The sequence below is a fragment of the Cetorhinus maximus genome, chromosome 17 (genome assembly GCF_964194155.1).
Source record: "Cetorhinus maximus chromosome 17, sCetMax3.hap1.1, whole genome shotgun sequence".
In the NCBI taxonomy this organism is placed as follows: Eukaryota; Metazoa; Chordata; class Chondrichthyes; order Lamniformes; family Cetorhinidae; genus Cetorhinus; species Cetorhinus maximus.
Window position 1 is genome coordinate 69,363,420 of NC_135895.1, and position 27,299 is coordinate 69,390,718.

Below are 27,299 nucleotides of genomic sequence, written 5' to 3' on the forward strand. Positions count from 1 at the left end.
GGCTCCTCTCATGGCGCTCCGGATGAGGGCACCAGCTGCTCCACCTCTCTCCCAGTGACCGCTTCATCTGGTGAGGCTGCAATGACTGGGGAGATGCCAGCTGTGGAACTGGCAGATCCCTCCCAGGCGGGGCCAGCACAGGCTCCACAGGCCAGAGGACGACCGCCAAAGTCATCGGGGCCAACAGGACAGCAGAATCAGCAGGCTGTCTCAGATGCCACTCCGAGCGATGGGGCAGTACTAAGACGTAGCACCTGTAAGCATAAGGCACCTTAGGCACACCACGCATTTCTCACTGGTGCTTTTGTGTTGGCCCGAAATTAGGCCCTTATAATTTTTTTCTGCTTGTTTTGTTTTGGATTTGTGAGAACATCTGATGTTTAAAATAAAAATCAGATGTGTAACCATGGCTGAGGGTGGTTCGTTTGTGCTGCATGTGTATGTTTAAGAGAAATGTCATGAGTGTTTGTTTGGACATTCAAGTTTATGTCCAAAGCCCTTAGTTGCAGCTGATGACCTGGCAGATTTAGCACTTAGGTGCCGAGTATGGATGTGCCAGGCAAGGCTGGTCCTGCTGATCCATTTGTGTGGAGCTATCTGAAGGTTCGTTAGGTGTCCCTGCCTCCTTGGTGTAGTCCCGGGTCAGCGTCTAGCCCGTCAGCATTCTCCTGTGCTTCCTCATCCTCAGAATCACTGCTGGACTCATCGTGTGCAGCCGCAGACACTGTATCGACGTCTTCATCGTCCACTGTGTCCCCCCTTTCCAGCACAAGATTGTGGAGAGCGCAGCATGCAACCACTATCAGCGACACACGATCTAGGGGCTACACAATCTATGCGCCCCCTGAGCAGTCCAGGCATCGGAAGTGCATCTTGAGAAGACCGATGGTTCTCTCCACCATAGCCCTTGTGGAGGTGTGGCTCCTATATTATACCGCTGCTCAGCTTCTGAGACTGGATGGCGGAGAGGCCTCATGAGCCACCTTCTGAAGGGATAGCCCTTGTCACCCAGCAGCCAGCCATCAAGCCAGGCTGGAGCACTGAAGAGCCCCAGCACCTGGGAGTGTCTGAGGATATAGGCGTTGTGGGAGCTGCCTGGGTACCTTGCACAGACTTGTAGAATCTGCATCCTGTGATCACACATTATCTGCACGTTCATGGAGTGGAAGCCCTTCCTGTTGACGAAGGCATCGGGCTCACCTGCTGGCGCCTTGATAGCACTGTCTGATCCACAGCAAGTGGAGGCAGGGGGTCCATCCGCCTTCAGTCCAAGGTGATAGCGCCTACATGCCAACGCACCACAGTCAACGATGGTTGGATGGCAGCCGCCATGTAGACCTTGGTCCAGGACATCGGTCCTGCATTGTTGCGCAAGCTAAACTCCATCACTGACGGCATAGTTGGCATCTAGCAGTGTCAACATGAGAGGGGTGTGGGGCAGGTCAATCTTACTCCAGCTTCCCCATCTCCTCAAGGAGCCAGCAAGGGTCCTCGGGCACCCATAGGGAGGAGGATCAGCAGGTACACACCCCGGGACCATCCATCCAGGTGACTCCAGCCCATCCGAATCTCCTTTTCCTGTTGCACCAGCAGCTCCAGATCCACAGGCTGAGGGGGATGCCACTGCCACACAGCAGGAGCCCGAAAGCAGACCAGGGCCCTCCAGATTTCGGCCCTCCAGAGAACGCCGTCAAGGTCATCACAGACAGGATGTTGCAGTTAGCAGGCTTCCTCCACCCCCACTGTGGATGTCAGGGGAGCACCAAGACGTAGTGGCAGGTTTAGGAAGGTTAAGATGATGTAGTTGCAGAACCTGGGCACAGTGTTAATCACTTGTACACAATGTTCACTATTGTAAATAAACTCCCAAGAATGTCTCCTTGCCTATGGCTCCTGGTTATGATGAGCAGTGTTCATGTCACTCAAATGTGAAAGCTTGGTTCCTGCAAAAGATAAAGACAGGTATCTCAGTCCAGGTCCTCTTCCCTGCGGTGTGTAACCTTCAGACCAAAGTGATGGTCTGGCTTCACACTCACTGGACACATTACCGATGCTTGTACCTCAGTGGTTCTGGTCATTGCTGCCAGAATGTCACGGGCAGGCATCACAGAGTTCTGTCATTCTCTCTGTGTGCTATCAGCACCTCTGAGGTGGGGCTGGCTCCCCATCTCGTCAGCATCCGTGACTGGTGACATTGTGCTCCTGAAGGGGTCAGGTGCTGAAAGCTGACAAAGGATTACTTGCATTTAAAGTTTTGCGGCTCCGTCTCTATGACATGATCCTGATCACAGAGAGTAAGTGAGCTTCCCTCAGCCAGACAGGAGTCAGACATTCACAGAGGCAATGTGAAGGTCAATGGAGTGTCCTCACTGCATGTCGTCATCATCCTCTTGGAATCTAGTGACTATTAAGGCCTCCGTGACATCTCCATGACATGAGCTTGAGCACTGAGGGTATGTGCGCTGCTATCAGCTACACAGGAGTCAAACGTTCACGGTGAGGATGTCTTGACTGTCCTCACCACATCTTGTCATCTTCCTCCATGAATCTTGTGGCTGACAGCTTCCCAAGCATGCCTGGCCAGTGTGATGGCCTCATTACTGGCATTCTCACCTCCGAGGACCTCATCATTGTCATATCTTTCAATGTCCTTCTCATCGGAGGATACGTATAACTCCTCCATCTCCTCCTCAGCCGGGTCCTCCCCCCTTTGCAGCGCCAGCTTGTGGAGTGTGCAGCAAGAGACAATGATGCAAGACACCTTGTGGGATTGTGTTGCAGTGCTCCACCAGATCTGTTGAGGCGCCGGAACCTCATTTTCATAATGCCTATCATTTGCTCCACCAAAGTCTGGGTCAAGGCATGAGCCTTGTTGTACAGTTGCACTGCTGCAGTCTGTGACTGCCGCACGGGCATCATCAGCCACATCCTCTGTGGGTAACCCTTGTCACCAAGGAGCCAACCCTTCAGCCTCTCTGGACCCTGGAAGATGTCAGGGATCTAAGACCAGCTAAAGATGTAGGAGTTGTGGATGCTCCCTGGGAATTGTGTGCAGACCTGCAGGATGTGTTTGTGGTGGTCGCACACCAACTGAACGAGTAGAAGTCCTTGCAGTTGACAAAGTTGACTGCTTGTTGCCAATGGAGACCTAAGCACCACGTGAATGCAGTCAATGGCACCCTGCACCTGTGTAAGACCTGAGAACTGCTCAAATCCCAGCGCTCTTGCTTCCTGGCTTTCCTTTTCCCGGGCGAAATGCACAAAGTTGTATGCATTCGCGACGGTGGCGTCCGTGACCTCCTGGATATACTTCTGCATGGCGGCTTGCAAGATCCCACATAGGTCACCTGTGGAGCCCTGGAAGGAGCCACTGGAGAAAAAATTGAGTGCCACAGTTACCTTCGTGTCCACTGGCAGTGGATGCCCTTCATGTCCCCGTGGCGTTAAATCCTGTGGCAGGTGGCATGTGTGACCAAGCAGCTCCCTAGACATGCGCAGTCTTTGGTAACACTGGTTCTCAGTCATCTGTAGGAATGACAGTGCCGTATATTGACCCTGGGTCTAGTGAGGCACCTAGGAGTGACAGATCACTGTGGATCTTCAGCTGAGTGTGCAACAGGCCCTCCCGCCCCTTCATCTTGCGGGAGGTGCTCCTCCCTTTGCCAAGCCAGGTGCCTCCACCGCTCTCCTCTTCTTCTCTGCTCCCTGTAAGCCATGAGGATTACCACTAGGTTACCAGGATCCATTATCCTGGTGTTCTCCTCCTGCAGGATCAAAGAGAGACATGTGGGTTAGTATGGGTGTACTAAGAGCCTCTCTTGGTTAAGTCTGAAGGCCCCTTCATGCATGCAGGAAAGCGTTGACCACCACGTGGATAGTCAGTATATAGTGCGGTCATTGGCTGTCCAAAACCCCACCCACTTCTGTCCCACTCCACTTGACCAATTGGCGGCATGCTGTGGTCTCAGCTCAGACGCAGGCATTTTCCGAACCTGCACTGCAAGGCTACCCTGCTAGCTTGAACCATAATGGATACTGGTCCACACCTTAATAAAGACATCACAAGGGGCTGTGAGCACCTCCACCAGTCACTGCGTCATGGCCACCTTTCGCAAGGGGATTCTACAACTTGCCCAGTCAGCAAATTGCTTTGCTGCCCCCTAAAATGTACATGAATTTGCAGTCTGCGCCTGAGGGGTGAAAGGTTCTTGAGCATTTGGTGGCATTTTCATGTTTTTGCGTTGCTTGAGTGGGGCAGAAAAGCTTCAGAGGCCCATCTCCTAGCAGCTGAATGGTCTCAGTTGCAGAAGAATGCTCACTTTTGACAAGCTTTTCCAAGTGCTGGGCCGCTTCCCTCATCCCCTCCACCCCCATCAACTCCCCCATCCTGCCCCCGGCATGTGTCATAAAGTCAGAGTTATACAGCACAGAAACAGGCCCTTCGGCCCATCGTGTCCATGCCGGCCACCAAGCACCTATCTATTCTAATCCCATTTTCCAACACTTGGTCCATAGCCCTGTATGCTATCACGTTTCAAGTGCTCATCTGTATACTTCTTAAATGTTATGTGGGTTCCTGCCTCTATCACCCCCTCAGATAGTGTGTTCCAGCTCCAACCACCCTCTGGGTGAAAAGATTTTTCCTGAAATTCCCTCTAAACCTCCTGCCCCTTACCTTAAATCTATGCCCCCTGGTTATCGACACCTCTGCTAAGGGGAAATGTTTCTTCCTATCTACCCTATCCATGCCCCTCATAATTTTGTATACCTCTATACAACAGTCCCCCCTCAGCCTTCTCTGCTCTAAGTAAAACAACCCCAGCCTATCCAGTCTCTCTTCATAGCTGAAACGCTCCAGCCCTGGCAACATCCTGGTGAATCTCCTCTGCACCCTCTCCAGTGCAATCACATCCTTCCTATAGTTTGGCGACCAAAACTGCACACAAGTAATCCAGTTGCGGCCTAACTAGTGTTTTATACAGCTCCAACATAACCTCCCTGCTCTTATATTCTATGCTTTGGCTAATAAAGGCAAGTATCCCATATGCCTTATCCATCTGTGCTGCTGCCTTCAGGGACCTATGGACATATACACCAAGGTCCCTCTGATCCTCTGTACTTTCTAGGGTCCTACCATTCATTGTGTATTCCCTTGCTGTATTAGTCCTCCCAAATTTCATCACTTCACACTTCTGCTTGAGTATTTCCTTCAGTCTGTTTGTGCTGCCTCGCCACCACCATTCTTAATCCTTTTGCTTCTGTAGCCCCCTCCCGTGTTATAAAAATTCCACAGATCCCTCTGTAACAAAGTTCTTTTGTATAAAAATTATTTGTACAATTGAACATATATTTATTATTATTTTTGACTTACCTAATCTGAAACTTATTGCTGATGATGAACAAAAATTTTGGCGAAATGCGGAAGCATCTTCAATGAACACAAACGCAGGTCATGCTCAATTTTCATTACAACTCGGTATTGTATTTTAATCTATGCCATTGCTGAAAATTCAACTTCACACAAGTAGGTTGTACTAGATGGGACCAATACTTTCAGTGCAGCAGCAGTAGCAGTGCTGCATTCATTGGAGCATTCACACCTGGAGTCCTCTCAATTTCTGATGTCTGGAGCTCTCAATGTGTCCAATATCTGGAGCCCTCTCTTTATTGAAACTTCCCAGCATGTGCTGATAATTTAAATAAAATGGTCGGCTCATGCCGTCCAGAGATATGGTGGGTTAGGGGAGAAGCTTTGGGAAATAATGTATAAATCAAATATCACACATTCATAAAATAACATTTTATGATTGGGTACAAGAGTGACAAATGTATTAAGATATTGTCGACAGTTTAGCTTCCATTTTGAACTTTGTAAATCAACTTCTGCTCATGAGCGAGATGAGATAGGTGAGAGGTCATGCAAGCCACATGAGTGGTATGGTGCTGACTAACAATTCACAGTCAATAAGGGCTGAGCTAATCCAAGGACTAGATTGACGGTGTTGGGAGAAGCCACAGGAACAAAGTGAATCCCATGAAACCTGCTGATGGATCTCTCGTGGGCCACAGAGCCCCAGTTGAAAACCTGTGATCTAGAAGACCTAATAAGAGCGACAGACACAGGGGGTGGGAGTATTCTGCCTTAGCTGAATGGGGACCAGATTTGGAGACAATCAGAAAAGGTATATTTTTCCCACCAACAAGGACACAGTAGAGTGCTTCATTAATTTTATATGTTACAAGTTATGTTACAAAATAAGATATATATTATAATCATTTTGTTCATTCATATGAGAAAGAAATCTGCTTCTAGATTTATATTTGGTGTCAGCCTCACTAAAGTATCTATCAATCTACCTTTCAGTAGGTTGGAGAAATGCACCTGAAAAAGTGCATAGGAGATTAATATCCTGTTCACATAACAAGGAGTTTTTATCATTACAGCACCTACTCCAACTTAGTCTTTCCCAGGACTTCAAACAATGGGAACTCTTCACATCCTCAATTATCCCTGACTCCATTAAATGAGCTTTTCAAGTGGAGTTCAGCATCAGTAAAAGGAAATTAAAGACAAGTATGCTAATCATGAAACAAAACATGGCAAAATGTTGCTTTTCATCTCCTTGAACTTCAGTTGCTACGGCATGGTTACTATAATTGTTCAGAGCTTAAAACTAATCCTTCTAAAAGTATATTCTTGCTGTTGCTTTATTTGTGTTCTGGAAGAACTAAGAACTAAATTAAAGACAATTGGCAAAACCTCACAGAAATGACACAGCCGCAAGTATTTGTAAAGAGAACACTTACATTCCTAAGGTTCAGCTAACATTCAAAATTATTATACAAATCACGCACATTCGATTTGGCAAACTGGTTGAGCAGCTGACCTTTATTAGACGCCTAGAAGCGCAGTGCTGTATTCCATATTTCCTAGGGCAGCAGGCCACAGTTTAGCTACTTAGGGTATATTTATCTTGAATCTAAACCAATTATCTAGTCATTGCTTGAAGCATATCAGTCAATTATATATAGTAGTTACATTCAAAGTTCTGAACAAATGAACCAAATTACTATTTGGTGTAACTGATCTACTTATCAATAGGTAATAAAGAGCTCATTAACCCATGCTGAAAAACATTTTCTAACACTTGCTGTGCTCATCTCAGTGTAACTAATGCAAACAACGAACAAAGTGCTCACTGGTCAGCAATGTATTTGACGTTATAAGCAGCTGAATGTGACTTAATGGAAAAATCACTGGAGGTTTCCCATAAGGTGCCCCCAGAACTCCTATATCTGATGTAAGATTTTGAAAACAATTTTAAAATCTTTTAATAGCCATAATAGTATGGTATTTGACTCATGGTAATGTAGTTAATGTCAGCCATGGCTCAGTTGGCAGCAGTCTTGCCCCTGAGCCAGAAGGTGGTGGGTTCAAATTCCATTCCAGAACTTGATCGCAATAAATCAAAGCTGACACTGTTGGAGGTGTCATCTTTTGATTGAGATGTTAAGCCCCTTTCTATCCTGTCAGATGAATGGAAAAGATCCCATGACACTACTGCAAAGAAGAGCAGGAGAGTTATGCCCAGTATCCCAGCCATTATTTAACCCTCAAAAAAAAAATCACAAAAACATATTATCTGTTTATGGTCACATTGCTGTTTGTGGCAGCTAGGAAAGCATTTTTAACCATTTGCTGTGTGCAAATTGGCTGCCGTGTTTCCTACATTGTGGAAGTGGCTACACTTTTAAAGCACTACATTGGCTGTAAAGCACTTGGGGGCATGCAGGGGTCATGAAAGGCACTATATAAATGCAAGTCTTTCTTTCTTTATAATACAATAAACATGTTTCATACCTGTCTGATGCCATACCAAAGAAGTAATATCATTGTATATTTCTAGTCTGTAAATTGAGTATGATTGGATGGTTATAGCACAACTAATAACTAGTGTGCATGTCACAAGACAGTGGGCAAGATTTAATGGTCCCTCCATCAGTTAGAAAACTATTGGGGAACCTCTGTCAGTTCCATGGGGAAGACCTGACAGAATTAAGTGACCATCAGGCACTTAACTCATCACCGTTGGGCCTTCCGTGGGATTGAGGGACCCAGGCGCGGAAATCACACCTGAGAACTGCTGGCCAATAAGAAGCTGGCAGCTCCTTGTTGCTGTTTGTGCGGCCTGAAGTGGCAGCAACTACCGGTAATGCAGCCACCAAAGGCCCATCGAGGGACACCAAACCAAAGGTGAGTTAGTGCGGGATGGGGGTCACAGGGAGGGGTTAGCAAAAGAGGGGGGGGTAGGGAGGTGGGAGGCAAGGGTAGGGGAGTGGCTTTCAGCAGCACCCCCTTCCTGATGTGGGTCCCTCTATCCGGCACTGAGTGCCTGACAAGGCACCTGCCCTCCATCCCCCCTAAGAACATAAGAAATAGGAACAGGAGCAGACCATTTAGCCCCTCAAGCCTGCTCCGCCATTCAATAAGGTCATGGCTGATCATCTTGTGTTTCGATTTCCACATTCCCATCTAACCCCAATAACCTTTGATTCACTTGCCTAACAAGAATCTATCTACTTCTGCCTTAAAAATATTCAATGACCCTAACAAATTTGATTGAATTTTTTAAGGAGGTGACCAGGTGTGTAGATGAGGATAGTGCAGTTGATGTAGTTTATATGGATTTCAGCAAAGCCTTTGACAAGGTTCCACATGGGGGACTTATAAAGAAGGCAAATGCACATGGGATTCAGGATAATTTGATAAGGTGGATTCAAAATTGGCTTAGTTGAAGGAGACAGAGGGTGATGACAGAAGGATGCTTTAGTGACTGGAAGCCAGTGTCCAGTGGCATACCACAGGGATCTGTGCTGGGTCCCCTATTATTCGTCGTTTGTATAAACGACATAGATGACTATGGGGGGTTAGGATTAGTAAATTTGCGGATGACACGAAGATTAGCCGGGTGGTTAACAGTGAGGTTGAGTGTCATGGGCTACAGGAAGATATAGATGGGATGGTCAAATGGGCAGATAAGTGGCAGATGGAATTTAACCCTGAAAAGTGTGAGGTGATACACTTTGGAAGGAGTAATTTGACAAGGAAATATTCAATGGATGGCATGGCACTAGGAAGTTCTGGGGAACAAAGGGACCTTGGCGTGTGTGTCCATAGATTTCTGAAGATGGAGGGGCCTGTTAGTTGGGTGGTGAAAAAGGCATATGGGACACTTGGCTTTATCAATCGAGGCATAGATTACAAAAGTAGGGAGGTCATGTTGGAGTTGTATAGAACCTTGGTGAAGCCACAGCTGGAGTACTGTGTGCAGTTCTGGTCGGCACATTATAGAAAGGATGTGATTGCACTGGAGGGGGTGCAGAGGAGATTCACCAGGATGTTGCCTGGGATGAAACATATAAATTATGAAGAGGGGTTGGATAGACTTGGGTTGTTTTCGTTGGAGCAGAGAAGACTGAGAGGCAACCTGATCGAGGTGTACAAGATTATAAGGGGCATGGACAGGGTGGATAGGGAGCAGCTGTTCCCCATAGTTGAAGGGTCAGTCACGAGGGGGCACAAGTTCAAGGTGCGGGACAGGAGGTTTAGGGGAGATGTGAGGAAAAACTTTTTTACCCAGAGGATGGTGACGGTCTGGAACGCGCTGCCTGGGAGGGTGGTGGAGGCGGGTTGCCTCACATCCTGTAAAAAGTACCTGGATGAGCACTTGGCATGTCATAACATTCAAGGCTATGGGCCAAGTGTTAGTAATTGGGATTAGATAGGTAAGTCAGGTTTTTCTCACATGTCGGTGCAGACTCGATGGGCCGAAGTGCCTCTTCTGCACTCTGTGATTCTGTGACTCCGCCTCCACCACCTTCTGAGGCAGAGAATTCCAAAGTTGCACAACTTTGAAAAAATTTCTCCTCATCTCTGTCCTAAAAGGGTGAGCCCTAATTTTAAAACAGTGCCCCTGGTTCTGGGCTCACCCACAAGAGGAAACATCCTTTCAATGTCCACCTTATCAAGGCCTTTCAGGATCTTGTATACTTCAATCAAATCACCCCTCACTTTTCTAAACTCCAGTGGAAACAAGCCCGGTGTGTCCAACCTTTCCTCATAAGACATTCCAGGTATCAATCCAGTAAACCTCCTTTGAACCACCTCCAATGCATATATATCCTTCCTTAAATAAGGAGGCCAAAACTGCATACAGTATTCGAGGTACGGTCTCACCAATGCCCTGTATAACTGAAGCATAACATTCTTACTTTTATGTTCAATCCCTCTCGTAATAAAGGATAGCATTCCATTAGCCTTCTTAATTACTTGCTGTACCTGCAAACTAACTTTTTATGACTCATGTACTAGAACACCTAGATCCCTATGCATCTCAGAATCATGTTGCCGTTCTCCATTTAAGTAATACTTTGCTTTTTTGTTCTTCCTGCCAAAGTGAACAACTTCACATTTTCCCACATTAAATTCCATTTGCCAGATCTTTACCCACTCACTCAAATTGTATATATCTATCTGCAACCTCATATCCTCTTTAAAACATACTTCCCTACCTATTTTTGTGTCATCTGCAAATTTAGCTACCATGTCTTCACTCCGCTCATCTAAGTAATTGTAAATCATAAAAAGTTGAGGCCTCAGTACAGACCCCAGTGGGACTCCACTCGTCACATCCTGTCCATCAGAAAAAGACCCATTTATGCATATTCTCTGCTTTCTGCCAGATAGACAATCTTCTATTCATGCTAATATGTTACCCACTACACCATGTACTTTTATTTTCCGTAATAATCTTTGATGTGGCACCTTATCAAATGCCTTCTGGAAATCCAAGTACAGTACATCCACAGGCTCCCCTTTATCCACTGCGCATATTACTCCTTCAAAAAACTCCAATAAATTGGTTAAACATGATTTTCCTTTGACAAAACCATGCGGACTCTTCCCTATTGCCTTGAGCTCTTCTAAGTGCCCAGCTATAACCTCCTTAATGATCAATTCTAACAGGTCATAGGAAAACCTGACAGGCATTGCTGGGTGGTCCACGAAGTGCAGGAGAGCCATATAACTCCCATTTAATCCATGAGCCACCACTTAATTGAGGTGGGCTAAGGGATAATTGGTGCCAACTAGCTCATTAATGAGCCTGATTAACATCCCGCTGCTGGGGTGAGCGGAGTTCCCCCATCGGGCTTCATGTCCCCAACTTAATCAGGGACAATTTTCCAGATTCCAGGAATCCGATGTGGGTACTTCTGCCCAATTCTCCTGAACCCCCAGCCCTCATGCCTGCTCCAGAAAGTTCAATCAAATTCCGTCTGGTGTCCCCAAGCAATGCCAATACAAGATTTCTTTCACCCACCCTTCCTTCACATTCCTTCAACAAAGCAAAGTGAATGAGAAGGGCTTCCATCTTCTACTCCATTCAGTTCTCACTATTTTCTAACACCCTTCGTATTTCTTCAAACTTAATCAAGGAAATTTAGTCAAAAGTTTCACTAAAGTGACATTGTATAAACAGAAATGGTGGTTAAATGCATGCAATTCCAGTTTGATACAATACAGTAACCAACACAGCAAGCTTTGTCCAGAACTATAAAAAGTCAACTTTTACTCAATTTGAATGTACTTTCTACAGCCTTAATATAGAATCATAGAATGGTTCCAACATAGCAGGAGGCTGTTTGGCCGATCTAGTCCGTGCCATCCCTCTGTAGGAGTAATTCAGCTAGTTTCACTCCTGCACCCTTTCCCTGTGACCCTGTGCACATTATTTATCTTCTTGTGCTTATTCAATAACCTTTTGAAAGCCACAATTGTGTTTGCTTCCACCACATTCTCAGGCAGTGCATTCCAGATACTAACCATTCGCTATAACAAATATGCTTTCTCTTGTCAACGATGATTCTTTAGCCAATCATCTTAAATCCGTATCTTCCAGTTCTTTATACCCCCCTACCAACAGGAACAGTTACTCCTAATTACTCTATCTAGACACCTCAGGGTTTAGAACACCTCAATCAAATCTTTCCTTACCCATCTCTTCTCCAAGGAGCACAGCCCCAGCTTCTCCAATTTATCCTCGTAATTAAGTATTTATTAATACTTTTATGCACCATCTCTTAAGCCTTCCCACCATTCCTAAAGTGCAATGCTCAGAATTGGACACAATATTCTAGATGAGGCAAAACTATTGTTTTGTAAAGGTTCATCATAACTTCCTTGCTTTTGTACTCTATGCATCAATTTACAAAGCCCAGGTTCCCATATGTCTTTTTGGCCACTTTCTCAACCTGTCCTGCCAACTTCAATGATTTGTGCACACGTACCTACCCCTAGGTCTTTCTGTTCCTGCACCCTTTTCACAATTGTACCCTTTAGTTTATATTGCCTCTCTTTATTTTTCCTACCAAAATTTATCACTTCATATTTCTCTGCATTAATTTTCACCTGCAATTCTCCACCTATACCACCAGTCTGCCTATGTCCTCTTAAAGTCTATAACTATTCTCCTCACAGTTCAAGTTTGTCATCTGCAAATTTTGAAATTGTTCCCTTTACACCCAAGTATAAGCCATTATTTTATATCAAGAAATGCAATGGTCCTAGCACTGACCCCTTGGGAACAACACTATGCTAAATTTGTGCCAAATTATATAGCTAATTATATCAAACTCAACCAACTTAACAAATGACATTGTCCATCATTAACCAGTCCTGTTCATATATATGATAAACCAGTATCAGGATTGTGTGATCCTGATATCCTGCTTAATATTGTAAGCAATTGACCCTTCAACTTAAAACTATTTTTTATATTAAAGTTTCAGACTCCTTGCTGACTTTGTATCAAATTACACACTATTGTATTAAAGCGTATATGCCAAAATTGTGGAGGGCAAATCACAGCAACATGTTCTCCATCCTGCAACTTTTTTTTTGCATGCATTTGACCCCCTTCCCTGCCCACAGTTCCAAACCCTGGAATTTCTCCTGATGTTGTCTGCTCTTTATATATGGCTGCATCTCTGTATGAAAGTGATGTGCACAGACCGTGGTAAAGCCAGAAGGTCTTTCTGACCTGCAGTCATAGACACTGAACTGGAGGAAATCTGTACCTAATCCAAATCTCAGTTTCAGAATATGCATTTCTTAATGATGTGACCAGGTTTGTAAGGAATGTAAGCTTGTTAATTTTGACAAAATCCATCATATATTTATCTTGAATGGTGAGGGGTGGTGCCTAGAGTCAAGATTGATCTGAACTGTGGAAACTTGGGAAATGTCCAACTAAATCCAAATTGCTCCAACTTGGCCTAGCTGGGATTTGGAAACTACTTTGAAGCTCATAGTTAAAGGGAACAATTGTGGAATTAATGAGTATAATATGGTAGGCGTAAACTTTTCCTGCAATCAGTTGTGAACTATTTCTCTGTAAATCTGAAATAGAGATGAAACAAAGGACCATATCATACTGTGACCACTATACTTTCAGTAATCTGCGCACCTCACAGAAGTGGAACAAATAGGATAAAAAGAGAATGTATAAAAAATTATGAACTTGACTATGCTAAAGAAAAACATTATTTTTTAAAAGGCAGAATATAACTTTCAGGGGTGCAGCCTATTCTTGAGGGACAGGCAAGATTCTTAAACCATTATATCTCTGCTACATTTTTGACACTTGCTAATGCCCATTGTTTTGTAAATAATACCTGAATATTTTCATATGATCTCATGTTAATTACTTCCAAGTTTTTGATTACATTTATTCTTCTGTTTCCACTCACTTTGCCAGAAGAGAAAATGTGGCTGTAATTGAAAATGTATAAAGTGTCTTAACGTGATAAGCAGTACATTTGTGCTTCAGGGTACTTTGATAAAGTATACGTCATACCTCAGTCTCAATACTTCTGCCAAACTAACCAAAGCGACATTCTTTATCACAAAAAGTAAACCACTAATATTGAAAGAATAATGTTTTTTCTGGATTTATTCAACACATTTCTTCAATTAAAGATTGTATCAATCATACCAACATTTGTTCCCAAAGGTTTTGTTCAGTGACCTTTCCATTCTTTTACAGAACCTTAAGAACAAGTCTGTGTGTGTCAATAAGTATTGAACTTACATACACTGCAGCATATTATACACATCTGTGCAATAATTCAAGACACCCCCTAGAGTGTAACGTTTTAATGTCTACTGATACAGAACTGTAGAGAATAAAATCATAAAGAACAGAACAGTCTCCAGTTTCTGCAGCAACAGGAAAAACTGTTTAATATATGAACAAGTTCAATATATCGGGAAAACCATAGGAAAGAGGCTCTATCAGTTCAATCTATAACACTGTTACTTGAATGGAGGGGATAAAGATTGGGCCAGAAAGTACTGTCCCTGCCCATTAAATTTCTATGCCCTTTTGTACCAGAAGTTGCTGGAATTTAGAGATCCAAACAGCACATGTGTGAACAAGGCAAGCAAACTGTATGCCTCCTTAACAAATCAAATTAAAGTATGAAAACATAAGAAATAGCAGCAGGAGTAGACAATACGGCTCCTTGAGCCTGCTCAGCCATTCAATGCGATCATGGCTGATCCTCTGCCTTAACACCACTTTCTCACCTGCTCTCTATATCCCTTAATTCTGAGAGATCAAAAATCTATCTATCGCAGCCTTAAATAGACTTGTTGCCCGCTCACTTAATCTGTCTAAATCTATTTGCATCCTCCCCACAGCTTACATGCTCACCGGCTTTGTATCATCAGCTAAGTTGGAAACATCATTTCTCTGTCTCTTCATCTAAGTCATTACAATAGATTGTAAATAGCCGAGGCCGCAGCATTAATCATGTAGCACTCATTGGTTATACCCTGCCAACTTGAAAATGCCACATTTATCCCTACTCTCTCCTTCCTGTCCGTTAACCAATCCTCCATTCATTCTAATATATTATCCTCAAGGAACGGAAGGAATTCCAACTGGGGAAGGAGTCCAGAGGGGTGGATGTCCAAGTACACATGCAAGGGAGGCCTCAGATGACTCCATGACTGCCTCCTCAGGAGCGAACGGAGGATGGGTGTGGTACGAGGGAATGGTGAGAATGACCAAGGGCAGATTGAGGCAGTAGGCTGGGAGGGTGAAGATGAATTGGTATCGGTAGAAGGGACAGCGGGGGTGGTTTGGTGGGGACTCGGGGGCAGAAACGGACCCTGGGGGTGGGAAGGAGGAGATCGGGGAGGTTACTGTAGATGGGGGTGGGATTTTTGGAAAGGAAGAGAACATGAACATTCACCTGGGCATCCCTGAAAGAAAAGGGTTGTGGCTGGTAGGTCACGGAGGGGAGGTGGAAGGTGATGTCAGGGGGGGTCGACAGTGATGGGGGAAAGGAAATGGGTCACTGGGGGTGGGGGTGGGTAGAAAGGATGCCAGCGCGCAGCAAAAAAAAAAAATAGCAGGACCATGCTTGATAAATCAAAAAGGAGGGAGGGAGAAAATAGCAAATTACAAACTGGTTAGCCTAAAATCAGTAGTAGGGAAAATGCTAGAATCTATTTTAAAGGATGTGATAACAGGGCACTTAGAAAATATCAATGGAATTAGACAAAGTCAACATGGATTTATGAAAGGGAAATCATGTTTTACAAATGTACTGGAGTTCTTTGGGGAAGTAACTAGCAGAATGGATAAGGGAGAACCAGCGGATGTGGTGTATTGGATTTTCAGAAAGTTTTTGATAAAGTCCCACACAAGAGGTTAGTAGGCAAAATTAAAGCACATGGGATTGGGGTTAATATATTGGTATGGATTGAGAATTGGTTAGCAAACAGGAAACAGAGAGTAGGAATAAATGGTTCTTTTTAGGAGTGCCAGACAGTGACTAGTGGAGTACTGCAGGGACCAGTGCTTGGGCCCCAGGTATTCACAATGTATATCAATGATTTGGATGAGTGAAGTAAATGTAATATTTCCAAGTTTGCTGATGACACAAAAGTTGGTGAGAATGTGAGCGATGGGGAGGGTGTTAAGAGGCTTTAAGGCAATTTAGAGAGCTTGAGTGAGTGAGCAAATACATGGCAGGTGCAGTATAACATGGATAAGTGTGAAGTTATCCACTTCGGTAGGAAAAACAGAATGGCAGAGTATTATTTAAATGGTGACAGATTCGGAAAAGTTAATCTACAAAGGGACCTGGGTGTCCTTGCATACCAATCATTGAAAGCAAGCATACAGGTGCAGCAAGCAGTTAAGGCAAATGGTAGTTGGCCTTCATTGCAAGAGGGCTTGAATACAGGAGCAAGGATGTCTTACTGCAGCTGTACAGGGCCTTGGTGAGACCACACCTGGAGTATTGCGTGCAGGTTTGGTCTCCCTACCTAAGAAAGGATGTACTTGCTATAGAGGGAGTGCAGCCAAGGTTCACCAGACTGATTCCTGGGATGGCAGGATTGTCATATAAGGAGAAGTTGGGCCGACTAGGCTAAACTGGAGTTCAGAAGAATAAGAGGGGATCTCATTGAAACGTATAAAATTCTGACAGGGCTGGACAGACTGGATGCAGGGATGATGTTTCCTCTGGCTGGGGTGTCTAGAACAAGGGGTCACAGTCTCCGGATATGAGGTAGACCATTTAGGACTGAGATGAGGAGAAACGTCTTCACCCAGAGGGTGGTGAACCTATGGAATTCTTTACCCATAGAAGGCTGTGGAGGCCAAGTCACTGAATTTATTTAAGAAGGAAGTAGATAGATTTCTGTATTCTAAAGGCATCAAGGGGTATGGGGAGAGTGCAGGAGTATGGTGTTGAGATAGAGGATCAGCCATGATCATATTGAATGACAGAGCAGACTCGAAGGGCCAAATGACCTACTCCTGCTCCTATTTTCTATGTTTCTATGTGTCTAAATCAAAATTGAAATGAGGGTTGTAATGGGTGAGATCAGGTGCTACATGCAGATCCTTCCCATGTCACACTCATCTCAATGTCCTGAGCATTTTCAATGCTGCCTGTTGGGGATTGCTTTCAGTTGCCCATCCAAGCTGACCTGCATCTCTGCCCAACCACGGAACTGTCAAAGGCCTATTAAGGCCTGTTAAAAAATAACTAATGTAATTAACTGAGCTACACGTCCAACCTTAAGGTTGGCGGGCAGGCGAAGAGCCCAGGCAGCCTTCGTATTTATCATGAAAACTCATCCACGGGCGGGATGAGGTTTCGTGAAGAGTTTATTATTTAAATAAAAAATTTTGAAATAAATAATGGACATGTCCCAGCTCATGTGACAGTTTCACATGAAGGGACATGTCCTTAAATTTTTTTCCCACTTTTACTCAAATTTCCATAACTTAAATAAATCTCCCTGAGGCATCTCCATGCCTCAGGGAGATTTCTGCACTCTTTCATGCACATGCACGCAACAGCGCAGGCCCTGACTCAGGAAATCCTCCCCCCCCACCCACACAGGGAGCGCTCAGCACTTCCAGGCACATGTCACGATGGGCAGGCCTTAATTGGCCTGCCCATGTAAAATGGCAGCACGGACCCAATTTGGGGTGCCAATTGGTTTCACACCTGCCCCCACATGCCCCCGCACAACCCCCCCGATGGGGGGAAATTTCTGGCCAATGTGTTGTTAAACACACAATTCTTTCTTAAAAGATTTCTTTATTATGAAAGCGAATAGACAGTATTGTTGAATGCTGCCAGTCATGAAAAGACTAAGAGAGAGGCAAGGCAAATCAAATAATGATTACGTGATACAAACTTGAGCTTTAAAAATCTGTAGGTAGGAGGATAAGAGAAAAATAAGTTAGAATAGAAGAGGCTTGATTTCAACATAGCAAGGATGGGAAGGTAGAGGAAAACCAGTTAGAATGGCTGTTTTATATAAATATATGGTCATAAATGTTGATTATAGTTAATCTATTGATCTTGAAAATATTCTCTCAAAAGCTATCTTCCTTGACTGAAGTGGCACTTAACCCTAACAGACATTAAGTACGTTTACTTCCTACTTTACCTCATTCACTTGTTTCTTGTCAAGGTGGAAAACCTGGCCAGAACTTGTGGAAGCAATTTCCTCATATACTTTATAACCAACATGGCTCCGATCGCCACAGTCTCCAGTTAGCACAAATACAACCTATGGAAAAGGGGAAAAAATGCAAATCTGAATACATGTAAGTTGTTTTGTATTAACTCCAAACATTTCCATCACTGCTATTGGAGATAAAACAGCCATGTCAGGTGATTTATTACTATGAAAGGTTAAAAGGCTGATTCAATAGGTCAGTGTTTTTGGCTTTTACTATGAATATCCTTATGTTTCAAAATTTATTTCTACAATCCTGATGTTAGGTTCTAAAATTTCTCATAATACTTTTGACACATAAAAATATAAAACAGTTATAAAAAGGAATCAAAGGGGTGAATTTTCTCCTGTCGGGTAGGCTGGTTGGGAGTGGGTGGGCGTGGAGCCGATGGCCACCTGTGATCGGCTACGGGCTGCCATTTTGCATGGACAGGCCAATTAAGGCTGCCCAGTGTGATGCACGCCCGGAAGCGCTGTGTTACATGTGTGGGTGGGGGAAGAGGGAGAGTCGGAGAGTCACGGAGCTGCCTCAGGGAGATTGAGTTCAGTTATAAAGATGACAAAAAGACTATTCAGACATGTCCCCTCATGTGACAGTGTCACATGAGCTCGTACATGCTTATGAATTTTCATGAAAAATTTTAATTAATTAATAAACACTTCATGAGACCTCATCCCGCCCGTGGATGAAAAATGTGAAGGCCGCCTGGGCTCTGTGCCTGCCCTCCAGCCTTAAGGTTGGACAGGCAACCCTGACAATCACTTTAATTAGTTTATTAATGGCCTTAGCAGGCCTTTGACAGTTCAGCGGGCGTGCAGCCGACTCCGGTGCGCGCCTGCCGAACTAAAGATTGGAATGACGTGCGGTGACGTCGGGACGCACGCCCAACATCACCGCGCGCCATTTTCCGCGTCGGCATGCAGGGCTGGGCCAGAAGATTCTTCCCAAAGCCTCTGAAAGATAGGAATTACCTCCATCTCCCAAACTTTCCTTGATCTTCTTCCTTTAGTCCTCCTTTCCAGCAGGCAGTGACTCATCCCAATATTATGGTTTGAGAGGCACCAGTAACCCTCTAGGACCATGATCATTGATCAGTCCTTTATATCTGAGTGTGGATAATGAGTGCCAACAAGCAATGCTATCATGGGGTGCCTTCACAGTTAAATTAAAATCAGCATTCAAACTTGAATATTCTCCACCAAGGTTCTCAGATAGAAACTCAGGGCAGAATTCATGGCCCCTTCCGCTGATGGGATATTCTAGTCCTGCCAAAGTCAATGCACTTTTGAACAGCTTGCCGCATTTTCTGCCCCTGGCCCTGCCGCCACTGCGATGGAGCTGTAAAATTCCGTCCAGTAATGGGAACCTTGCTTGACCTTCCTCCTGCACAAGGGGTAGAGACAAATAATACACACAACCACTCTCCATGCTGAGATTATGCGATAGTGTAGAACCTGTATGGAAACTGGGAGGGGGTCAAGGTGATTTTTTTTTTAAAAAAAAACCATATATGCATTTTCAATTATGTTTCCATGGGGAAAGTTTTCTCCCCGTACGGAAGCTGGGTAGGAGCGGGCGCGGAGCCAATCGCGGCCCGCCATTTTACGTGGGCGGGCCAATTAAGGCCCGCGGCCCGCCCAGCGTGAAGCGCATCTGAAAGTGCTGAGCACTCCCTGTGCGGGCGGGGAGGAGGAGGCTGAGTCGGGGCCTGCTCTCTTTCGCGCATGCGCGTGAAAGAGCACAGAAATCTCCCTGAGGCACAGAGCTGTCTCAGGGAGATGAGTTTGATTTTTTTAAATGTAAATAAAGAAAGAAAAATATTTTTAAAACATGTCCCCTCATGTAACAGTGTCACATGAGCTGGGACATGTCTATGAATTTTATTAAAAATGTTTATTGAAGTTTAAAAACCTTCGTGAAACCTCATCCTGCCTGTGGATGAGGTTTCATGATAAATGCGAAGGCCGCCTGGGCTCTTCGCTTGCCCAACAACCTTAAGCTTGGATGGGCAGCTTTGTTAATTATTTAAATTGATATTTAAATGGCCTTATTAGGCCTTTGACAGTTTGGCGGGCACGCAGCCAACTCCGGTGCGCGCCTGCCGAACTGGATCTGAATGACGCGCGGTGACATTGGGACACACGCCTGACATCACCGCGCATCATTTTACACATCGGTGAGCGGGGCCCACCCCCGCACACCGACCCGAAGATTCTGGGCAATGTCTAATGCTTGAATTTCATTTTAACTTGAGGCGAATTCTACTATTTACAACCACCAGCTAATACAATTATATCATAGTCATGAATAAGTGGTGATGCTTGATAGGCCAAGGCTGCATGAGCACCAAACTGACAAGGGCCTTTGCTGTTGCCTCCATATACATATAGGAACATAGCAATCTATTCAGTGAGTAATGTGTGGGTCCTTAGACATTTTCTGGATTAGTTTGCCAATGCATAAGAGGCACACAGAAAGCAGACAAGGTTATTATTTATTCCATGGTGGGATGGCCAACCAAATCATCTGGCTGACAACTTCTGAAAACATTTTTTTTAAATTACTAGGGGAATTTGATTTGTTCAATGAGTTCCAGATAATTATATAAACTAGCTCAGCAGAATTCTCCTGTGCAGATCACTTCCAAATCAGTCCCACTACAGCATTACAGTTCCTTCAGTTCTAATTTTAAAATAAATATATTTCCCATCCTCTTGGGTCTGAACTTCAGCTGAGGTGGCAACAAAACATATTACCCCAGGCTTTGCTAATAACCTCCTCCACCAGCATAGTGAGCTCAAGGTTTAGCCAGTGAATAGGCAGAGATAACTCAATTACTTTTATATATGATTATCTTCAGAAATCTTGCCTTAGGTCCGAGTATAACATTTCTTGGCAGACAGACTTTGAATTTACAGTACAATTCTGTATTTCAACACTGTCTGAATGTTTTAACTGATGTACCTCAATAGTACAGATTTCCAGTCTTTGCATTAACCACTTCTGCTTCCTCAGAACGACTAAAATCTCTCTGAGTAAACAAACTCAACTCTCCACTGGTTCACTCAGACAAATGGAAAAGCAAAGAATGCCAAATTATCTTGTTTCTCAGCTATTAAGCCAGACAGTAATTTGATAGATAAGCCTATAAGATGAATAATTGTAAGGTAATCAAAAACAAATATCAGAGGCTGATATCCCTCAGTCATTGGGACATAAGGTCTAAGTACCTGGCATCACACCGGCACTAAAGTCAATTACTCATTTGTGTGATAGGCAGAATCTCTTTTTGACTTGGCAGCAGCATCCGGTTAGTGGAGAATGCCACTCATGTTGCTACTGCATAGTAATAGTGTGAAATGGCTAGCTTCACCTGTTGTTCAAATTTTTGAGGCACCTTGCCCTTCCAGGATAATCTGAGGTATACCGGGCACTTTTCAGAACCAAAAATGTCAGCCTTAGGCCCATTCATGAGTTTGTGTGATATACAGCGAGCAATGATCTGATCAGGGTAGCCATTATCCCACAGGATGGCTTTGATGCGCTCTATTTCAGCATCAAGCTTGCATGGTAAGCAAATAGCTTGGGCCCAATTTACATAGTTACTGATAAGGTCAATCTTACAGCCCGTGGAACTATCGGAATCCCAACAATATATTGACCAGTGAAGGTAGGCCTGTGGTAGACAGAGAACCTATTGGCAGATTTCTCAACTACTATGTCAAGGAAAGAGAGCTTATTTGACTGCTCCATTTCAAAGGTGAATTCGAACGCAGGATGGAACTCATTAAGGTGTGTAAGGAAGTTCTTACATGCAGCTGCGGATTCAAATAGAGCAAACCTATCATCTATGTATCGGAAATATGCAAGGGGTAGGAGGTTAGGTGTCACTCCAATGAAGATGCATGAAATGCTCGTGGAAACCAACAAAGATGTTAGTGACAGTTGGATCTAGAGGTGATCCCATGGTAACACCATCTATTTGGGCATGCATGGTTCCATTAAAGCTGAACTCAACAGCATGAGTTGCTGAGTTCATAAGTTCAATACAGCTCACCATGCAAGCTTGATGCGGAAATAGAGCGCATCAAAGCCATCCTGCGTGATAATGGCTATCTTGGTCAGATCATTGCTCACTGTATATTGTGCAAACTAATGAATGGGCATAAGACTGCCATTTTCAGTCCTGAAAAGTGCCCAGTCTACCTTAGGTTATCCTGGAAGGGTAAGGTGTCTCAAAAATTTCACCAATATTAGTGAAGAAAAGAATTTCACCATCTGATTTTTTTTTATCCAGAGAAGTTCTTCTGTCTGCAGTTCTGCAGGATTTGAAGAGTATGGGACACTTTATTTTTAAGTTAAGGTTTCTAAAGAGGATGATCAAATTGCAGAACAGGATACCTGTGGAGGTGATGGGACAGAAAGTTATAGCAGTTATCACTGTTGCTGGGTCAAAATCCTGGAACTCCCTCCCTAACAGATCTGTGGGTGTACCTACACCATATGGACTGCAGCAATTCAAGGCGGCGGCTCACCACCACCTTCTAAAGGGCAATTAAGCATGGGCAATAAAAATGCTGACCTAGCTAGCGACACCCATGTCCTATGAAAAAATAAGAAAAGCTTTCAAAAAAGGACTGTATGGTTCCCTGTTAGGTAACAGAATATTAGTTTCAGAGTCATAATTAGAGTCAGGAAATGGAAAAATAGACTAGATAGACCAATAGTCCTTTCCTGGCCAAAACATTACTAAGTTACTATGCTACACTGTTTATATACATGAGAGTCTAGCTAGCTGTGCTCTGGGAAAGACTCCAAACAGTGTTAGAATTTCTTATATTATGAAGCAGAGAAGCAAAATTAGAACTTCTAGATGCATACAGTTGATAAATAAAATTACCTTGACCAATTAGTAGAATGTCAAAATGCACTCACCTCAAGAGCTGAATATAGCTTTGTTATGCTGAAGATTTAAGTAGTTAGTTTGTGTTATTCGGAATTTAATGTTTAAAGAGTGATAAGCAAGAATGTGCAAAATATATGAAGTAAATTTTTTATGTTTTATTATCTCTTAAACTTTCTTAAAATTTACTATGATGCCCAAGACCTGTGTGTATTTTATTCATGACTCACCTGAGATTGTTTCTGCTGGATAAGCTGCAAAACATCATGAGTGAGCCTGTAGTCCTTCGATCGTGCATCTGTGAAGACGTAGATGAAAGATCCAGGAAGAGAAATTTCCAAGGCAATTTTGATTGCAGCGATGCTCATTTCTGGGCAGTCACCACCACCCTGTTTTGAATCAATAAAAAAAGATCTTATGTCAACACTACCAACTCCAGCTTTCTACAAGGATCAGCGAAGCTGACTTAATTATTGTTGGAAAAGAAAAATACTGTGGCTGCTGGAAATCTGAAATAAAAACAAAAAATGCTGGAAATATGCAACTGGTCAGCATCCACCGGTGAAGAGAAAAACAGGGTTAACCTTTCAGGTCAATTACCTTTCAGGGTTTAAACGAAAGATCATTTTCCTGAAACATTAACTCTCTTTGTCTCTCCACAGATGCTGTCAGATCTGTTCAATGTTTCCAGTGTTTTTTTTAATTTATTTTTAGACTTGTTAATTTAGGAAAAAGATCCCATGCCTAATTTCTGCCTTCTTTCTATGAAGGTGTCAACTCTTGCTTGGGTCTACCTCCAGCTCATCTGACAACCTTTACCCCTTTCTCAAACAGTCATTCTTCATGCATGAGCCATTGCAGTGTGCCAACTGTCTACTTAACTGGATAGAGAGGCAATAGAACTAAGCTGGATCCAATTACCTCCCAAAGTCTATAACACATGCATTTCTAACAAGGATCACTGGACATTGATCAGGAGAAGGAATCCTGGTTGATTTTTGCCTCCATAATCTAACTGGCACTAAAGCCACCCTATCTCAGGTCAGCCAACTCCTCACAAACAAGGGAATGAACATGGGAACAGTAAGGCTTAGTTTCATACTCTGGGTGTTAGCTATGCCATTCAGAGTAGACCAGAATTTTCTGCTCCCGTTGGTGGCAGCTGGCATGAGTCGATGATATGGCGAGAAGGCCAAAAATTGGTTTTACGCCATCGTGAAACCAGTTTGCAATCGTTCACTCCATCCGTCAATGGCAGGCTGCATTTACAGCCATCCAATGTTGGGAACATAATGTTAATGCATTTGCATCTCATTATTGTGCCCTCATGCAGGAAGAATCCCCCCATGTTAAATTTACCACCCACGTCAGCATGACTTCAGAATAACGCCATTCATGACTGCCTTTAAAAGGCATGCACCTGGTGAGCTGAATTTTGAGGGGAACTCGGAGATGAGTGCACACAACCTTGCGCAGCACTCATGGGGATCGCCCGTCGGACATCAAGGAAGAAGCACCGTGCACTGGGTGAAATTTTACGGCAGCGGGATTTTACGTTCCCGCCAAAGCCAATGAAGTTTAGAATGTCCTGCCGCATTTTACGGCCCCATCCTCCGCCTAAACGGGACCGTAAAATTCTGCCCATTGGATGGGGCACAGGCAAGTCACTTTCTGCTGGCTGGCTTTCAGTGCAGTGCCGGGGCAAGGGTTCCAGTGCGGGCTGGGGTGGTGGGGGGATGCAAGGCAACACAGACTGAAGGAAGTACATAGGCACATGCCACAGGGGTGGGGTTGGGGTGAGCAGGATGGGGGGTGGAAGATGAGGGAAGTGGCCACACACTTGGAAAAGCTTGTCAAAAGTGAGCAATCTTCCACAGCTGAGACAGTTCAGCAGCAGCTCTCATTGACTTGCTAGGAGATGGGCCTCTGAAGCATTTCAGCCCACCCAAGCAACACAAGAGCATGAATGTGCCACCAAATGCTCCAGAGCTTTTCACCCCTTGGATGCAGACTGCAAATTATTTTCGGGGCGCAGCAAAACAATTGGATGACTGGGCAAGTTGTGGAATTCCCTTGTGAAAGGTGGCCATGGAGCAGTCAGCAGTGGAGGTGCTCCCAGCCCCTTGCAATGTCTTTATTAAGGTTTGGACCAGTAACCATCATGGTTCAAGCTAACAATGTAACCTTGCAGTGCGGGTTAGGAGAATGCCTGTGCCTGAGCTGAGAGCACAGCATGCAGTCCAGTGGCCAAAGCTATCGCCAATTGGTCAAGTGGGGTGGGGTGGAGGTGGGCAGGGTTTCAGACAGCCATGAAGTGCACTAAACTCTGGCCACCCAAGTGGTGGCCAACACTCTCTGGGATGCATGAATGTGCCTTCAGACTTAATCAAGAAAGGTCCTTAGGACAAATATGCTAACCCATGCGTGTCTCTCTTTGATCCTGCTGGAGGAGAACATCAGGATCATGGAGTCTGGTGATTTAGCAGTATGCCTCATGGCTTACAGGGAGCAGAGAAGAAGCAGAAGAGTGTGATGGTGGCACATGGCTCACCAATGGGAGGAACACCACCATCAAGATGAAGGTGCAGCTGAAGATCCACAGTGAATTGTCACTCGTAGGTGCCTCGCTAGACACAGGGTCTATAGATGGTGCTTATCATTCTTGCAGATGACTGAGAACCAGTGTCACCGATGACTGCGCATGTCTAGGGAACTGGTCAGTCACATATGCCACTTGATGCATAATTTGGTGTGACGGGAACACGGAAGGCATCCATTGTCAGTGGTCATGAAAGTGACCATGGCTCCTCCAGGGCTCCACAGGTGATCTGTGCGGGATCTCACAAGCCTCCACTTACAAGGTCATGGATGCCATCTTCCCAAAGACACAGAACTTTGTGCATGGCGCCTGGGATCAAGAAAGCCAGGAAGCAAGATAGTGGGATTTGTACAGATCTCTGGATTTCCACAGGTGCAGGGTGCCATCGACTGCACTCACGTGGTGCTTAGATCTCCATGGCAACAAGCAGTCAACTACATCAACTGCAAGGACTTCCACTCGCTGAATGTTCAGCTTGTCTGCAACCACCACAAACACATCCTACAAGTCTGTGCACGATTCCCAGGGAGCGCCCATGCTTCCTACATCCTCAGCAGGTAACAGATCCCAGACATCTTCCAGGGTACACAGAGGCAGCAGGGTTGGCTCCTCGGGGATAAGGGCTACTCACAGAGGACATGGCTGATGATGCCTGTGCGGTGGCCTCAGACTGCAGCAGAGCGACGGCATAATGAGGCTGATACCGCAACCCAGGCTTTGATGGAGCAAATAACAGGCATGTTGAAAATGAGGTTCTGGTGCCTCGACAGGTCTGGTGGAGCACTGCAATTACAGAGGACATTGCACATCATCGTAGCTTGCTGCGTGCTATGCAACCTGACACTGCAACGGTGAGTGGAGATGGAAGATCTGCACATCTCCTCCGATGAGGAGGATGTCAAAGGGATGACGGTGATGAGGTCCTCAAAAACGAGAATGCCACCAGCAATGAGGCCATCACACTGGCCAGACAAGGCAGGCATGATCTTGAAGCCCTAATAGCCGTGAGATTTCTGGAGGATGATGACGAGATGCAGTGAGGACAGTCCTGACATCCTCACCTTGCACCTGCGAACGTTTGACTCTTGTGTGGCTGATGGCAACACACATACCCTCAGTGCTCAGGCTCATGTCATGGAGATGCAGTGGAGGCCCTAAGAGTAACAAGATTCCAGGAGGATGATGACAACATGCTGTGAGGATACACCATAGATCTTCACATAGCCTCTGTGATTGTCTGACTCCTGTCTGGCTGAAGGCAACCCACTTGTTCTCTGTGATCAGGGTCATATCATGGAGATGGAGCCATGAAACGTTAAGTGGACCTGATCCTTTGTCAGCTTTCAGCACCTGTCCCCTCCAAGACCATACCGTCACCAGATAGAGATGCTGAAGAGATGGGGGGGCCAGTGCTCAGATCACAGAGAGAATGACAGAACTCTGTGTGAGATTGATTAAGAGGGGAAAAATAGAGTATGAGAGTAAACTTGCAAGGAATATAAAAGCAGACATAAAAGCTTCTATAAGTATGTAAAAGGAAAAAGATTAGTGAAGGCAAATGTAGGTCCCTTACAGTCTGAAACAGTAGAACTTATAATAGAGAACAAGGAAATGGCGGAGCAATTAAACAACTATTTTAATTCTGTCTTCACGGAGGAAGATACAAATAACTTCCCAGAAT

The 27,299-nt window shown here is 44.6% G+C and overlaps 1 protein-coding gene across 6 annotated transcripts in view; it reads right to left on the reverse strand.

The window, feature by feature from the left end:
• Positions 1 to 27,299, reverse strand: part of hmcn1 (hemicentin 1) — a 701,874-nt gene that overhangs the window by 554,913 nt on the left and 119,662 nt on the right. For all 6 annotated transcript variants that reach the window (XR_013579326.1, XR_013579325.1, XM_078561403.1 and 3 more), the window contains exons 3-4: positions 23,250 to 23,408; positions 18,044 to 18,166 (exon numbers count right to left, since the gene is read on the reverse strand). Coding sequence is in view for 4 of the 6 variants with exons in the window: in XM_078561403.1 (XP_078417529.1) it covers positions 18,044 to 18,166; positions 23,250 to 23,408 (282 nt within the window). In the remaining 2 variants the exon portion in view is untranslated. The remainder of the gene's footprint in view (positions 1 to 18,043; positions 18,167 to 23,249; positions 23,409 to 27,299) is intronic.